General features: G+C 38.5%; 2 protein-coding genes across 2 annotated transcripts in view; both read left to right on the top strand.

Annotated features, from left to right (window-relative positions):
* Positions 1 to 18,846, top strand: part of LOC127987559 (uncharacterized) — a 1,718,354-nt gene that overhangs the window by 1,187,710 nt on the left and 511,798 nt on the right. Inside the window, exons 68-69 of the mRNA XM_052589927.1 lie at positions 15,685 to 15,861; positions 16,342 to 16,518. Coding sequence (XP_052445887.1) covers positions 15,685 to 15,861; positions 16,342 to 16,518 — 354 coding nt within the window. The remainder of the gene's footprint in view (positions 1 to 15,684; positions 15,862 to 16,341; positions 16,519 to 18,846) is intronic.
* LOC127987617 (protein NLRC3-like) overlaps positions 1 to 18,846 on the top strand; it is a 69,004-nt gene that overhangs the window by 16,738 nt on the left and 33,420 nt on the right. The window lies entirely within an intron of this gene.

Here is an 18,846-nt window from a genome sequence, read left to right as displayed (position 1 = left end):
TGCATCTTTTTAATTATCAACATGGATATTAAAATCACCAACTATTAAAACTTTATCTGCAACCAGAACTAACTCGAATGTAAAATCACCAAACTCTTTAATAAAGTCTGTATGGTGCCCTTGTGGCCTGTATACAGTAGCCAGTACAAACATCACAGCTGATTTATCATTAACATTTGTTTCTCTGGATAATCTTATATGAAGCACCATTACTTCCCTCTGAGAAAACCTGAAAATGTTGTTATAAATTGAAGCAACACCTCCCCCTTTGCCTTTTAGGTTCATGTTTATAACAGTAATCTTGGGGGGTGGACTCATTTAAAATAATGTAATCATCAGGTTTTAGCCAGGTTTCTGTCAAACAGAGCACATATAGATTATGATCAGTAATCATATTATTTACAAAAAGTGTTTTCGTAGAAATCGATCTGATATTCAATAAGCCAAGCTTTATCATTTGTTTATCTGTATTGCATCTGTTTTTTTATTTGTTGAACCTCAATTAAATTGTTAATCTTAATTTATCTTAATCTTAATTTATGTTAATCTTGGTTTGGAAGTTTTTTGTATTTTCTAGTTCGGGGAACAGACACGGTCTCTATAGTGAGATATCTAGGTGAAAGAGTCTCTATGTGCTGAGAATTAACTGACCTCTGAGATGTGAGGCAGCTAGCAGACGGTCAGTTTAGCCAGTCTGTCTGCTTCCTGACCTGGGCCCCAGTTAGTCAAGTATAAACACTAAGACTATTGCCATATTTCTAAAGAGAAGAGTGGCGCCACCCCAAGAGGGGTGAAGACCATCTCTTTTCAACAGGTCAGGTCTGCCCCAAAGGCAGTGTTAATTTCGTTGACTAAATATTTTCGTCATTATTTGTGTCACGAATATATTTTTGCGGACGAAAACGAAATGAAAACTAAAAAAGAAGGCAATGATGGAGACTAAAACTTTATCGTCAACGAATAAAGGACGAGATGAAAATAGACTGTGACGAAAATCAAATCAGCAGACGGGAGAGATGCGAGGAATGAACAAAAGAACCGGCAAAACGGAACAGGCGAGACTGCATGAGAGAAGAGAACCAATCCGAGCCTGACTTATTGAGACGTGAAGCGAAGGTTTTCAGTTTTTAAATGAGCTCCCGGGAAGTCGGCATTCGAAGAGGTGATGTCTAAAAGAGCGACAAAATGTCCACAGCTCACTTCACGTTTGACGACGAACAAAACAAAACAAAGTGTAAAGCACGCGGAGCGCTCATTCGTGGCAAGAACACAACCAATTTGAAAAGACATTTACAGACGAGCCACCTGGACATTTTCTCAAATGTAATTTCACAACGATGTTCTTTTGTTTATTGAGCTAAGCAAAACTGGAAGACTGCAGTGCGTAGATGTTGTAGCATTAAATATTATGGACTGAAAAGTACTGTAAAATAGCCCCTTCTTCAAGTTAGATGAGAGCACAATACTAATACGTAATATTGTGATACATACATTTGATTAATTCTAATGTTTAGTATATTTTATAATGTTCTACTTGTTGACAATATCACAAATATTTCTATATTAGTCATGTGAAACGTGAATGTTCACATCCTATCATTATACATACTAATCTAGCAATATTGTAGTATTTAAAACATACAATATTGCTAGACAAATGAATACCTTATAAAATCTTGTTACTTTTTTTATCCACCCAACTTATTAAATATTTACTTTAAATGTATGCACTTATTGTTCAGCTCAGCTGTAAGCTTTAAGGTCCTGGACCTAACTTTATTTTTCTTTTAGCCAGCACTTTTAAATTTGCCAAGATGTCAGGCGCTCTGGCTCCCGGTAAACATTTGACGCTGGTGGCTGGTGTCTCTATATTCACGTTCCGTACAGTAGAATCACCAATAACAAGAGCACTTTCTTCAGGTTTCTCTGAGTGTGCATTACTGAGTGGGGAGAACCCGTTTAATGTTTTGATCGGAACAGAAGAGCAGTGTTTTGACCCACGACTACGCTGCCTCACTGTCACCCAGTTGCCCTGCTGCAGGGGCTCTGTTGCCAGAACCGAACAATGAACAGGAATCCCTGAGCTAGACTCATCCAAAGCCGTATCTAGAGCCCTAACATTCTTACTGTCCTCAATTAAAGTTTGGATGCATGTAGTGTTGCACGGTGCACTGATACTTCAAACGTATCGCGATTCTCGGAAATTAAAAATGTCACGATTCCTTAATTTATTAGTATCGATATTTCAAGAAATGATTGCGTTCCAGATTTGTAAGAGACGAATTTAATGTTGGTGTGTGCAACGCACGCTTCCCGTGCCTCCCTATGGACGTCTGTGTTTTTTCTCCTCACGCAAGCGGCAAAAAAACACTACAGCGAGATGGCTGCATTAGTGGCTTTACTAAACTGATTTGGCTTTACTAAAATGTGTGCATAATCACATTCAATTGTTTAAATAAGTTGTTCAGATGAACAAAGCACGAGGTTTTCTTGCATAATTAACATTTTAATTGTTTGGTCAGACAGTTCATATATAATATTCACATTAATCTGTGATTAAACGTGGAGTTATGTTCTGTATGCTAAATATGAAAACGAGCGTATCTGCACAGCACCTATAACTGCGCTTTGTATCTGCTGATTGCTGATCGAGATTTACATGCTTGGCTCACTGACCCTGTATACTCATTCATAAACGAGATGCATCAGTTCATTCATGAATGAGAAGATCTCTCGATCTCGTTCAGTGAAGGGCGCATGGGTTCACTACATTCAACACTTCACATGCTCCATCACATCTTGAGTAACTCTTTGACAGGATGAAACAGTTCACAGAGCTATTCACGAGCTGTGCATGCGCTGCTAATAGCGCCTCGCTTGCGCGCTGCTGTGGAGGGAGGAACTTCAGTGAACGAGAAATATGAGTCAGTGGATTATGTGAACGAGAACAATTCGTGCGCCTAAAAGATTCGTTCACGGACGAACGATCACTAGTGCAATTTCAAATTGCCTGTATTAAATATTTGGAATACGATATATATTTTCATATTTTATTAGGTTCTTAGATAAATTTACAATACGAAGGTCTAAGTAGCAACATCTAATCCGTGAGGTCCCCGATGCGTGGGTCGCGGTGGGTAAATAAATTTTATTTTTTTATTTGCGGGCCAGGCCAAATAATTTTATAAAAGCGGAACCCGCGGGTTGGAAAGTAACCAGACCAGCGCATCACTAGGCTGCATGTGCGAGCACAAGTGATACTGTGGCCACCGGTCCACGACTGGTAGAAAAAGATGACGTTCACTAAAGATGACGCTCATTAAAGCTCACTGGCTGTGTTTTCTCCTCTGAAAGAAAAGGTTGCACTACTGACAGACCAAGTTAAAATATCTGAGATATTGCTTCTTAATTTTATTTGCTTTTTTTTACTTGAATGTCATTGCTTAGTTCAGAAACATTGTTTAATATAATCGCTGTACATATTTTTATTCAAAGTTCAGAATCAAGATAAATGTATTAATCTTATGTTTCTCATGATAACTGAGAATGCTGCTACATTTATTCTTACTTTACCTTGAATGTCATTGCTCTAATTTATTTTTTATATTTCATATTTTGTTCAAATGTTTAATAGATCTGCTGTTCATTTGTTCATTTATTAATGTGTTATATGATTAGAATCTTGTCCCATATTTAAAATAAAGCACAGCAATGATATTTGAGAGTGTATTTTCCCTTTTCATGAAAAGTGAATGAAATCTTTGACTAGCTATCGGTATCAAAACAATCATTTTGGTATCGTGACAACACTAGATGCATGTCTCTAATTCTGAAATCTTCTCTGTCAGCCTAACTATTTCCATGCAGTTATCACATGTGAATCCCACATGACAGACAGAGATTGATCAACTGTGACAAGAGGTGCAAATAACAATAGCAGGAGAAGCCATTACTCACTGTGCTTGATGAAGTATTCTGAACACAGTTGTTTGATGAATTTGTGAAAAACTAGAGAGAGAGAGAGAGAGAGGAAAGGAGCAAAGAAAATAGCGATAGGTTCAAATGCAAACGCTAAGACAAGCTAACGAGTGCTAATACAATGCAGGTGTACTGCACTCATGGATATAAAATAAAAGTGAACGAAATGAAAGTGATCAAAATGAATCTGATAAGATTAATCGATAATATCAGAAATATGGTGTGAATTAAGATATATTTTATCACTTTAAAAAACAGAGAGTGATAGTAAGATAAAGATTCTAGAGAAAAAAAAAAACGGCTACACGGAGCTACGACTAGCTACATCAAGGTCAGCAGGAAGTAGAGAAAACACTTCCCAAACAGCTACATCCGCAGTCAGGGAGGCTCAGTCTACACAAAACCAACACAACACTCCTTTTCCACAGAGCACTTCTAGTCCCTAGTCTTAATCGGTTTTAGTGAGCACTTCTCCTTTGAGATAATTCATCCACCTCACAGTTGCGGCATAACTAGATGCTGATTAGACAGCGTAGTTATTGCATGATACAATTCCGGCAATTGTTCCCGGGTTGCTAGATTTTGCCCCTTTCCCACTGCCAGTGATTACCCCGGAATATGTGTGTGCATACACACACACAACCCGTAAAGGTCCCATAAAATCATGTGACGTGTAATGTATGAGTCGAAAACGCTAGGCACGTTAACTTTCACTTAAGATGGTGAACAATCTCAGCTTCAGCACAGAAAGTGAGGAACTAACTGATCTCTGCTTCATTACAATTTGCACTTTTTTTTTCCGCGAACGTTGATCTGCCTTCTGTTACGTCCCGCATATGTCTAGGGGTAAATGTGGATGCAACAAAAGTAAAATAATTTTAAAGCGCATTGCTCTGAGTCCTGCCACAGCACCACAAGCAACAAGTTGTCCAGAAAAAGATTTTATTATTTTACAGCTCGTGGAACACGTACAAAAAAAAAGAAAGGAAGCATTAACTTCAGGAGAGGATAAGGCCAAAACAAACAAAACAAGCTAACTGGAATTAATGACCTGTAACTATACTTAACAAAGAAAAAGAAAACAAATAACAGTTTTATACCCTAGCTCCCTTCCTAGCCCAAAACAGAAGAAAACAGGGTTAAACAGAAATGGCATCCACCTCCCTACAGCTTCCAAATCAAAAATAACAAAAACACAAGTAGTCAAACATTAAAGTAGACGCTAAAAGAGATGTTAATAATAGCCGCTACAAACTAACTAAAATAACAAAAGGTAAGTATTAAAGAATATCACAATGAATAAAGAAACAAAACTACTACAATACCCAAAGCAGAACACTAAGCAGCTCAACAACCACCAAATGAGACAACAGGCTGGGCAGAACACAGGCAACGCTCTGGAGAAAGCTCTTGGGGAAACATTCTCTCCTCTCTGGTAGCTGGAGCTCTGATTTTATTCGGTCTCTCTCTTGATTGGTAAGCAGGTACAGCTGGAAGCAATCAACTACCTGCCAGCCAGTTTGAGGAGAAATCATTAAAAAAAAAAAAACACGGAAAGAAGAAACACACATTAAAAGAATATAAATCAATGAAGACTTCGTCTCCGGACGTAACACAAAACACTTGGTAAAAGAGTCACCCTTTATTAGTTCTGACTATCTGAATATCTGATTAGTTTATCACACCAGCATTAGTTCTGGCTTTTGTTCACACAGAGCTCGTTCTGGGACTGAACCTAGTAATGTTACTAGGTCCCCAACCCTGGATCAATGCCGGGATGTGTTTGCTTTCACACAGAAGGGAAACCGGCAATTAACTGGGTCCAACGTTCAGAGTGAAAGGGGCTTTAGGCTGACCAAAACCAGTCAGTATCTGGTGTGACCACCATTTGCCTCACGCAGTACTACACATCTCATTCTGATAACTCTGCAATCCCGTCGTCTTTATTTTACTAACTTACTGCATGCAGAAGGTGACCCAGCTGACCTCATCAGAAAAAAAACTCAACACTATATGCAGTTCAACTTCTTAAACTACTGCTTTAAAGAAGATATACTCTTGCATAACCTCAATGCATGAAATATTAACCTCCACATCTCGACATCAAGAAACTCATCAAGATAGAGCAGCACTTTTAAATATATAACTCATTGCCATTAATGATATAAGCCTATTATTCATTTACATATTTTATTAAGTTTTATTCAAGCATGCTAGTTTGTTTTATGTATGAAATTTGAATCAATACAATTCTAATATACTGTATATGCAGTGTATTTTCTGTTAATCTAAAAATAATTTGTATAAATGTATTTTTTTGTATTTACAAATGTATTTCATGTATCGAACCTTGTGATTTGATTTATTTCTCTTTTAGGCTAAATGATTGTGGCTTAACAGACAAAAGCTGTCCAGCTCTGGCTTCAGTTCTTGGATCAGATACCAATCTGAAAGAGCTGAACATGAACCATAATTATCTGCAGGATTTAGGAGTGAAGCTGCTCTGCACTGGACTTAAGGATATAAATTGCAAACTAGAGATACTGAGGTAAGTTTTGTGACAATCATTGGTGTTTTGTTAAAATTTAGATCCATCTGTTAACATGGACCTAGATAATTTGCCACAGAATTGAGGACAGAACTACTTCAGCTCAGTGAAATTTCCAGGCTTTAATTCCAGCATGAACTCTTACTTCCAGTGTCCTCATTTATCAACAGTGCATACACACAGATATGTGTGTAATGTGTGCGTAAGAACAGTCTCATGCAAAGTGTGGGATCTACCAACTTGTACTTAAACATAGGAATGTGTGTAAATATAAGCAGAACTCTGAGCATGCTTAAGCAGAGAATCTAGAGCTAGAATGGCAATACTACAAAAAGAAAATGTGAGCTAAAACATACTGGTAAATATTCAGATTATAACTGAAGTGTTTTCTCTTTATGCAGTCTGAAGAACAACTGTATCACAGAAGGAGGGTGTCATGTTCTGGCTGCAGCTCTAAATTCAAACCCTTCAAATCTGACAGAGCTGGATCTGAGCAGGAATCAAATAGGAGACTCTGGAGTGACAGAAATTTCCAGTCTGCTGAGAAATTCACAGACACTACAGATACTCAGGTCTGAATTTGGTTAATCTAAACATGAATCAAAGTAAAGCTCCAGCTGGTCTGTAAACTGGTGCTGTGTCACAAGGAATGGGTCAGTGATGTGAAATTGGTGTGCTGGTGTAGATACATTTATAAAATATTGACAAACAGATGGATTTTTGGAAGTGATGGGAAATGTTAATATCTTAATGGTTTAATGTTTTTATGCATGTATTTATTTATTCATTAATTCATTTGTTCATTAGTTTGGTCTTTCTGAAGACTTTCAGACTGCAGTATCACAGAAGAAGGTTATAATACAGTTGCAATCAATATAATTCAGTCAATATAATTCAACCCACTTGACCTGCAAGACATTTTGCTGTGGAGAACATAATTTTATGAAAACAATTTAACAAAGGTATCAGTAAAGTGTTAAAGAAAGTTTGTTAATACTACTAATACTCTAGTGATTCTGAGAATGGAACATTGATGAATGATGAAATTAAAATTGGCTATAAACATTCATGTTCAAAATTATTCAACCCCCAAAAAGACAAGCAATAAATGCTGCCTGTAAGTACTAAGAAGCTTCTGTCACCTCTCTACTACAGTCTTGGTCCATTCCTCGCCTGAAAAAGCTTCCAGATCACTGATAATCTTTGGTTTTCACTTTGCCACGGCTTTCTTCAAATTCAACCAGATATTTTCAATCGGCATTAAATCTGGAGTCTGAACAGGTCACTCAAGCACATTCTATGACTGATCCCTGAACCACGCAGGAGTAGATTTGGATGTGTACTTTGGGATGACTGGCCTGCAGGAAAGTCCATTGATCATCAGCTTCAATCTTTGCACAAAAGGCATCACAATTCTTGTCAAAATGGCCTGATACTTCAAATTATCCATGATGTCCTTCATACAGTCATGGTTTCCACTTCCTGCTGCAGTAAAGCAACCCCATAACAGGACTGTTTGACGATGGAGATGTTGTTCTTCTGCTTACGAGATTTGACTTTTTTTTGCAGTAGACACATCCCTGATCCATGGGTCCAAAAAGTTCCAGTTTGGTCACATCACTCCATAAAACATTATTTCCAGAGCTCCACAGGTCTACATAAATGAATTTTAGCAAGTTCAAGTCAGTCTTTTGTTCTTCTTGATCAAGAGTGGTATTCTGCAAGATGTCTCCACATTAAAGCTATACTTGTGTAGTGTTCTTCTTACACACTGCATTGAAATGGTTTTACTCCTTTTATCGTGTCATCTTGCAAGTCTTGGCCTGTACATTGCAGGTTTTTCTCAGTTGCTCTCATTAAACATTTTATGATATTGTGGTTTTTCTTCAACACCCTAAAAAGGTTTTCTGGTACAACACTCTTTAAGCTAAGGAATATGGCTGAGAGTTTTTAATGTCTTGGAAATATTCTTACAGCCTTTACAGACTTTCTAAAGTAATACAGTTATTTATTCTCTATAACTTCTCTATAGCGTTGTGTGATCTCTGTTGACTTTGCCATTTTTGCTACTCAACTTCAGCACATGCATGGGTTAACTCTGTGTATGTGTAACAGCTCAAGCTAATTCTGTTTTTAATAGAGATTCTAAAGACTTTATTGTGTTTTTATTCCCCACAATGCAAATAAGAGATAAGAGATACTCCACTCCAAAATGAAAATTTACCCCCATGTCGTTCCAAACACATAAAAGCTTTGTTCGTCTTTGGAACACAATTTAAGATATTTTGGATGAAAACCTGGAGGATTTAGACTGCCAAGTAAAACTTGTGACATAGCTCTGTTATTAAATCTTATTAAATCTTATAACTCCAAAATAATACATTATATAAGATTATATATTGACATTATGACTTAAAGTCAGTGAACTGTTATAGATGCAGTTTAGAGTTTATCCTGGATCTTCAGAAAAGCTTGTATTTCTAAAGTACTGCAGTCTCCGAGGGGTTGAGTAATTTTGATTGCAACTGTAGGTTATAATTGTGGAAAATTAAAACTGCAAAAATTAAAAATAGCATTTGTTGTAGTTTGAGTTCACCAGTATAGAACTTTAACCAGCTTTACTGTGAAAAGAGTCAATTCAGGTCAAAAATCCTTTAGTGCATCTTTTTATTTTCTTCATTCTAGAACATGTACTTTTGTGACAATCTGTGTTATGAGGAAGAATAACATGTTTTCTAATAGACTTTCAGACTGCAGTATCACTGAAGAAGGTTATAAAGCTCTGTCTTCAGCTCTGAGATCAAACCCTTCACACCTGATAGAGCTGGATCTCACAGGAAATGATCCTGGAGAATCAGGAGTGAAGCAGCTCAGTGATTTACTACAGGATCCAAACTATCAACTCAAGACACTGAGGTGAGACCTGATGAAATTATGAAAAATAAATGATACACGTGAACTATATAATTTGACTAATTTAGTAAGGTATACAATTCGTTACATCAAAAATTTTCAAAATGATCAAACATTGAAGATCAGATGCTGCAGCTGCTGTTGTTTTGATGATAAATGTCTGCACAGTTTAGTTGTATTAAAAGTTGCAGGTTAAGCAAACATTTTGTGTCAGTAGATGTGCTGGTGTTCAGTAGTTTGGGGCCTCAATTAACATTTATGATTGTGTTAAAAACATATTCAGTGTGATTTATTATCCTGATTGTTTAAATGTTACTGAATGCACTGTACATTCAGATTCACAACACTGTATATCACTGATCTAGAATAGAGAACTGGATTGATCATGACATCATGAATGTAAAGCCACCGCACCGCCATATTAGTAATCCCTAGTGTGTGTAAACATTCTATTGAATTAATAGGAAATTGTATGATTTTAATGAAAAACATCACATAACAAGTCAGCGTTTTTAAATCTGAACTATCCCTGTACATTCTTACAATGCAAACACTTAAGGGAATTTTCCCTACTTATTTAAAAGCTACGTTCATTACAGTGGCGAACATCATGAACACTCTCTCTTTCATTCTGAAATCTGAAGAAAGATTTATGCTTCGTATACACGTATCTTTATTCGCCTTGAACAGTTATTCATTGTTTATATAATTTTGTTATAGTGTTTTTATTCGTACAGTAGCTGCTAACTGCAAATGTTTCAACAATGATTTCGTTAACAGCATTCATTTTGAAGCAGGTAATGATTTAAGTGGTGGTTAAATTATTATTAATTTAGAATGCAATATTTTACATGGAAACAGTAGCTAATGCTAGTAAACCTATGCGTGATCTTGGAGAGTCAGAAATAGATGTTGCTCAATCAGGACATTAAAATTATACACATCATAATTTATTCAGAGAAATAACTGAATACAGACATCAAGTCAAGTCACCTTTATTTTTATAGCGCTTTATACAAAATGCATTGCGTCAAAGCAACTGAACAACATTAATTAGGAAAACAGTGTGTCAATAATGCAAAAAAAAAAAAAATTACATACATGAAGCTTTATTTCAGGATGGTAAATTAAGCTTTTCATTTCGGTATTGAGCAATTTTAGAGGGGTCATATAATGACAAGTTGATATGATTCTTTAGAGCCTTAATGAAAAGTCTGTAACATAGTTTTTTTTTTTTTTTAATTTCTCAATGTTAGTGTAAAAAAACACCTTTTTTACCCTTTCAAAAACAGCTCTTTTCAAAACAGGCTGGTTTGTTGGATTCTCCTTTAATGCTAATGAGCTCTGCTGACTCCGCCCCTTTCTTATGATCTGCTCTCTGAGAGACTGTTTACATTAGCCACATTCATAGTGAAAATTGCTAATAAGCACATTATTAGGAAAGGCTATTTTCAATGATTCCTAAATACATTATACTCACTGCTGGAGGCTGGATTATGAAGGATTCACATGAACATAAACGCAATTAGATCAAGGGCGCATTTCTTTCATTTCTCCAACCATAAGTTAATCCTCTGCGATTTCAGTCACTCTGATGTCGGGAGTAAACAACTACTGCTATGTTCATTATAATATCTAACAACAAATTTGGACTCGATCACTTAGGAGTCATGCTCGTCTGCATCTCAGGCTGATGACGGCTCACTCATGGCGGGTCTGAGGTAAGACAAGTCCAGTCAGTGCTGAAACGCTGCTGTCAATCAAACAATCATGGGAGGGGCCTCCAACCGTGTGACGTCACATGGTCAGAGTGCTCGATTAGAAAAAGGGGGAAAACATTTAAAAAGATTACAGAAAAACCACTTGGTGGATTTTTATCATTATAGGGTGGTTGTGTACACACAATGGCAACACATTTCAGTTCAAACAACTTGTAAGAGTGCATGTAGCATTATATGACCCTTTTAACAGAAGCTATTGCATTATTCCTTGTATATTCAAATCAGTTTCTGATACTAATAGGTTCATATTTAATAATTCCTGAATAATTACGTACATAAAGAAATAGGTAATTGATCCAACACAAAATATAGCCTGTGTCCTCAGTGTGCAGCAGACACACACACCTAAACGGTTAAAATATATCCTTATCTTGCCCAAAAATACCAAAAACACTGCAGATAACATGAAGTAAAAATGAATTTACATACACGCATCATAAAAAATAATCCTGTTTGACTGATTTGTTTTAAATCGGGTGATTTTAGGTCAGCGGTTTGCTCGTGACTCAATGGTGCTCTCTGCTGGTAGAGAATAGTAAGATGGCTGATCAAACACTTCTGTTGGCTTCACTGCCTTTTGGCAGTTTAGAACGTAATGAGTGATCCAGTCATATATAGATCAGTGCTGTAGATCTACTACAGCAGATCTATCACAGACCACAAACATGTGATGTGTGTCAGGAGAGGATCAGTGATATCGCGCGCGCGCGCGCGCACACACACACACACACACACACACACACACACACACGCACACACACACACACACTCACACCTGTCTGAACCTGCAGTTCCTCTCATAATGAGCAGAATTACTGTTGCATTAACACAGACATCAGTTAAATAAAACTATCCAGAGATGATGTGAACCCAGATCATGTTCTCTGTTAGTGGATCAACATCCAGTGTTTGGTGAACTCTGCTACATAATAATAGGAAGAGTCGGCATCAAAAGATCAACTAAATATATCACTATGAATGCTTAGCAGTCACAAGCTAGTTATCTCTTTGCTAACTTTCCTCGTCTCCTGCTTAAAACCCAGAAAGATCTTCAGATGCTTGAGAATCATGATCTAGTGAGCTTTTGACCCTGAGTTTATTTTAAATAATTTACTTTTGACTTTTGTCTTTCTTAAAAACATTTGTGTATTTAAATGTTGAACTGTTTAAAGTTGAAATACAGATTTTTGTTACAAACAATGTTTGATGATCTTTAAATGTTTTGTGATGTAATGCACACTGAATTGATTCCAGCTTCATCTCCTCTTCTGCAGGTTTTTGGGTCCTGCTGCAGATGAAGGCTGTCAGTATGTGACTGGAATTGTGGGTAAAAACCCGTTACTCCTGAGAGAGCTGGATCTGAGTGGACATAAACTAGGAGACACAGGAGTGAATCAGATCTCTGCTCTACTGCAGGATAAACACTGTACACTCAACACACTGAAGTGAGTATCTTACATCATTTCACATGTTACATGACTAGTAATGTTACAGTCCTCTATTTTAATTCTCATTTGAGTCCGACCCCACTTTATAAAGCTGAGAAGAGCCAGGACATTTTTAATATAACTCTGATTATATTTGTCTGAAAGAAGAAATTCATAAACATCTAGGATGTCTTGAGGGGGAGTAAATCATGGGGTAATTTTCATTTTTGGGTGAAATATCTCTTTAAATGCACAGGGGGTGAAGAAAATAATGTGAACACATTAGAAATAGCCAGTAGAGCCCTGCACGGGCCTTAAATCTAGGCCCGAGCCCGGCCCTGGTCCGAGACGCTCAGGCCCTAGCCCGACCCGTGTCCGACAGCTCATCAGAATTATCAGCCCGAGTCCGGCCCGAGCCCGTGTTTTTATTTATTTATTTTATTACACAGCGGAAGCCTGCCCTATTTGCAGCAATTAAAAAAGGGGTCAGTTTTGTGTTATGTTTCTTTTCATTTCTTTATCAAGTTAGTTTAGAAAAATGTTTGAAGCATTTAAAAAAAAAATGACGATTAACGTTAAACAGCCGAGCCGACAGCAAGTAGCCTAAAACATATTTAATCAATTAAACCTGTCAAATAAACGCTAATACTTTACTTGGCTACAATAAAATCCATAGATATAAAACACTTCAAGAATATCACACAGACAGTTAATTTAATAAATGTTTATTTATTAAACCACAGTGAGTAAAAAAAAAAAAAAAAAAAAAAATGAAATACTGAGGCAGTCTCGCAACAGCGCTCGCAAACGAAATGAGAAATGAATCTAAACAAAATAAATTAATTAAAAACAAACTTGCAGGTTATCTTACCTCAAAAATGCACCACAGAACATGTCCATTCTTTTTTCCATTAGTTTCCAACAGTTAAACAAAAATAAAGTCAAATTAAAAGTTAGAACAGTCTCTTACAGAGCATCGTGGAGAAAAAGAATAGGCTCCAGAGTGGAAGGTTTTAACCCCGTCCTCCTGTCTTCTATCACTCTTCCCGCTGCGCTGCTGCTGCTGGCGGGACACTAAACACAGAGCGAGCCAGTCTTGACAGTCGCGGTAGCAGGGTCTCGTGCTGTTTCCACCATAGCAGCACATCTCGTCCATCACCTTCCATGTTGTGATTGAGGCGCATATATTGCTGTACTTCATCGTCGTCATCCTCGTCCTGCTCCACAATGTTTTCAAACTCGGCCAGCGCTCTCTTCTTTGATGCGTGGCCCGCAGCAACAGGTGCAGACGCAGAAATGCATGCTCGCCGCTACATGAATCATCATTTTATAATTATAAGTTGGCCAACTAGGCTATTATTAATACATTAATTTAGAGGCATGTAATAGCTACTACTACAATAAGTGGATATAAGTGAAGTATAATCGTGACGGAAAAGCGTGCGTGCGTGAGACTGTAATGTCAGTATGTCAGTTTAATTATAACGGGTTGAATTATCAGATTATGAAAGTTATGAGGTTATGAAATGTCTTTCTATATTTGTTTTTCTATCGTCGACGTCAACTTCTATTTTTTTTTTTTAATTAATGTGTAAAAATATAAATAGAAGGATGACCCAAAAAGGCCCGAGGCCCGGCCCGCATGTGAGCTATAACGTGAAAATTGGCCCGAAGGGCATAAATAAGTCGGGGCCCGTCGGGCTCGGGCTGAAATGCAGGGCTCTAATAGCCAGTATTTTATTAATATTTACCATCGTTTACCATTAATACAGCTTAGAATAGATTCATACAACTTTTGAATAGACTTCAGTTAAATTCTGTCTCTAACTTCTGCTGTGACTGCTGAATGTGATCATGTTTACTGACTACAAACTGAGGATTGAAGACTAATTTAAAAAAATATATTATTTGTGTGTATGTGTTTGCATGTTTCTATATTTAAATGTAATTTCATAAAGGCAGGGTCAGTCTGGTTTCCACTGTCACTTCTGGGGCTTGATCGTCCAGGCTTCCTCTGGGACAACGGCCAGGGTTTTTTGGCCAACTGGGTCTCTGAGTTTAGGTTAGAGGAGGTTATGAATGAAGGTGACTTGTAAAGTTGTGTAATCTAAACATTTGAAAGTTCTGCTAATACAGCAGGTCAAATACACAACCCAATATCCAATCATTTCAGTTAATACCAAAAATACACAAACATTTCTCTTTTATCCAGTGGGACAGAACTGTTTTCATTGTGTTTATTAATGGGACACAACAGAATAGTTCTGTGCTGCTGTATCTGAACATATTCATAGTGTTTATTGATGCTTCATATCATCTCTCTGTCATCAAACACCAGATTAATGAATGTGAAACACAACTGAACAGAACCGGTCCAGACTGGGCTTTATTCTGTGCAGGCATTGCTTCTTCAGTCTGACCTGTTTCAGAGAAATATTACTGTACTTCACATCTACACACACAGACAAACCTACAGTTTTATTTAGATGTGCAAAGTTGAATCTGTGTAGCAAAGCTGATCACGTCACTGGACAGAGCAGAGAGAATGCATTTACGTTGTAGTGATGTGCAGACCAGAATCAGTTTAAACACAAATACACAGCAGTCAGGACTTTTATTTTAGACAATATGCTCCGTTTTAGACAAAAGATGAAATAAGAATTATATGACAGGAATAAAAAGATATTAAAGATTTTAACACCTTTCACACAAGGTTATTAGGTATTAAAACTTCATTGTATTTCTATCAAGAATCAGCACAAATTATACATAAATCATGAGAAGTGTCAATTATTTGATTAAATGAACAAGTTTCAAAGACCAAATTGTGGAAAATTATCCAAAGATGTTCAGACACTCTTCCTCTGTTTTTTGTTTTATCAAGACATTGTGACTTTATTAAATATTTTTTTTTTAATCTTCTCTCTTTCTCTCAATGTAGGTTAAGAGACTGTGATTTGACAGATGAAGGTTGTTCTGCTGTGACTTCATGAACATAACGTGTCTGATTCATTGTGTTTTCTCTTTCTGTCTTCAGTCTGTGTGGATGCAGTATTACAGAGAAACAGTGTCTCATCCTGACTTCAGCTCTGAAATCAAACCCATCACACCTGAGAAAACTAAACCTGAGCGGGAATGAGCTACTAGGAGACTCTGGAGTGAAACACCTCAGTGATCTACTGATGAACACACAATTCAAGCTGGAGAAACTACAGTTAGTTCCTGACCTGCAGTTTTGTTTTGTTTTTAAAGCGGTCTCACTCAGACATGCATCACAATAAGAACAAAATATGATCACAAAATTTTGTACTTGTTGACTGTACACTACAATCTTAAAATATCTTCAATTAAATATTAATTTCTGAACAGAATTGTCTTTATTTGTTACTTTTAAAATTAATTTGAACATTTTAATATTATTTTTAAGATGCTTCTGTAGTTGATCCTGTATCTTAATTACATTATATATCACAAACCTCTTTTTTTTTTTTTTTGGTCTGACTAAAGATTCTCTAGACTTGAAATGTAACTAATATCCTCAATATCCTAGTTTTTTTATGGCTGTGTAATTATAATTTTTTTCAGGTTTCGGCAACATATTATTTATTACACTGTATGGTGTTAACAGATGATGAATTACTCACACATGAACATAACGTGTCTGATTCATTGTGTTTTCTCTTTCTGTCTTCAGTCTGTGTGGATGCAGTATTACAGAGAAACAGTGTCTCATCCTGACTTCAGCTCTGAAATCAAACCCATCACACCTGAGAGAACTGGACCTGAGCTGTAATGAACTACTAGGAGACTCTGGAGTGAAACACCTCAGTGATCTACTGATGAACACACAATTCAAGCTGGAGAAACTAGAGTTAGAATCATTATACTCTACAGCAGTTACACTCAGATTAAAGATTACTGTTTACTTTCAGGAAAAGGAAAGGAAAGAATGTGACGTGTGGCCAAATATAGTGTCCCATACTCTGAACATGTGCTCTGCATTTAACACACACACACACACAAACACACACACACACACACACACACACACACACACCTGCGGTTGGGGTTCAGTTCTTGCTCGAGGGTCTCATCTCAGTCAATCACCGGAGATCACAGCAATCCAGTTCATTGAATTACTCCCACATGAACATAACGTATCTGATTCATTGTGTTTTCTCTTTCTGTCTTCAGTCTGTGTGGATGCAGATTTACAGAGAAACAGTGTCTCATCCTGACTTCAGCTCTGAAATCAAACCCATCACACCTGAGAGAACTGAACCTGGGCTGGAATCAAATAAAAAACACAGGACTGAATCACTTATGTGACGTACTGAAGGATTCACGCTGTAAACTGGAGAGATTGAGGTCAGTAACATTCACAGACAAGAATCAAAATGATGAAAATCACTTTGTTTAACTCTTATGTGCTGTTCAAGGTCTTTTGAGACCCCAAATGATGTTTGCTGAAATAAAAACAAATGTTCCCTTTATCCAAATGTCATGAGACTTTGTACGGTTGTCAACACTTGGAAGATCTACAAATAGAAAATTACATTGGATTGATATCTGGTTGTGTGTTAGTGTGAAAAAAAAAACTCTCTGGAGACCCACATTGAAATGAATGAGGAAATGATCAAATCAATACTTTCTCTTCTTAATTTATCAAATAAAATCAATAAATACACCACAATTCAGACCACAAAATACACAAAAGTGAAGTGCACAATGCAGAATGATTAAACTCTCATATAAATGATGTTACATAATTAGACATAATGTCTGTCACAACACAGAAAACACACACAGTCTGAAGAGGAGACACCAGCAGATCCGCGTGTGGCGAGTGGGGCGGGGCCGAGAGGCGTGGGAACGAGGAGTGAGGCCAGGTGTAGTGATTGGAGATGAGCTACACCTGAGCCCCACCGCTAGTATCGAGTCCCACGTAGGAGATGGAAGGATATAAAACTGGAGTGACGACCGTGAAGGACGAGAGAGGACCAGGCCTGGGATATTATTTTATGTTTGCTTTTTATTTATGCGCACCAGTCGGCCGTGAGGGGCTGGTGCGCCGTTTTGTATTTATTTTTGAATATTAAAATGAGTTTTGATTGTGCGCCGGTTCCCGCCTCCTTCTTCCCGATGATCAGGAAGTTCATATTATTACAGTGGTGCCGAAACCCGGGAGAAGGAGGGACGCGCTGCTGAAGATCCCTCGCAGCTGTGGTGAATCCGCGGTGCCCTCGAGCTGGCGAGGTATGTGCCGCCATGGACGCTCGAGGCGGTGGGCTGGAGCGAGTTGCCGGGGACGGGCGAGCTCGCTGCCGACCGCCCACGACAAGGAGGGGCGGCTGCCGTCCGTGAGGGAGCGGAGGAGTCGGCGCCGTTCGCCAGGGGGCCGGAGCCTGCCGCCTCCGTGACGGAATCCGGAGGGGCAGGGAACGGGGGACTCCTGCCGCTGCCCAAAATCGGAGGAGCCGTCGCCGTCCACCGGGCGGCGGAGGAGTGTCGTGCCGTCCGCCGAGGGCCGTCCAGTGCCACCGCCGGGCACCGCAGAGGAGATCACCCAGCCGGTGGAGGGCCGAGCAGCAGTGCGTCTGGGAACCGGATTTTTTTTTTTTCCTCTCTCCCCTCTCTCGTCCTTGTCGCTCCTCCTTCCATCTCCTTTTCTCTCGCCTCGTCTGTCCTACCCCCAGGTTCCCGCAGGTCCCCGTGAGCGGTCTCCCCCGGAGGGAAGGGGGGGGGGGGGAGTAGAGCGCAGTCTCGGGAGTACCCCCCGGCCTGCGAGGGGCGATGGGGGTATGTGGGGAGTGGGGCGGGGCCGAGAGGCATGGGAACGAGGAGTGAGGCCAGGTGTAGTGATTGGAGATGAGCTACACCTGAGCCCCACCGCTAGTATCGAGTCCCACGTAGGAGATGGAAGGATATAAAACTGGAGTGACGACCGTGAAGGACGAGAGAGGACCAGGCCTGGGATATTATTTTATGTTTGCTTTTTATTTATGCGCACCAGTCGGCCGTGAGGGGCTGGTGCGCCGTTTTGTATTTATTTTTGAATATTAAAATGAGTTTTGATTGTGCGCCGGTTCCCGCCTCCTTCTTCCCGATGATCAGGAAGTTCATATTATTACACCGCGATTGGGGAAAACACACACGCCATGTTATCCCCATTAATCACAATTAGGAATGAGACTTAATA

The sequence above is a fragment of the Carassius gibelio genome, chromosome B22, assembly GCF_023724105.1.
Source record: "Carassius gibelio isolate Cgi1373 ecotype wild population from Czech Republic chromosome B22, carGib1.2-hapl.c, whole genome shotgun sequence".
NCBI classification, from domain to species: domain Eukaryota; kingdom Metazoa; phylum Chordata; class Actinopteri; order Cypriniformes; family Cyprinidae; genus Carassius; species Carassius gibelio.
This window is presented reverse-complemented; position numbering and strand designations above follow the sequence as displayed.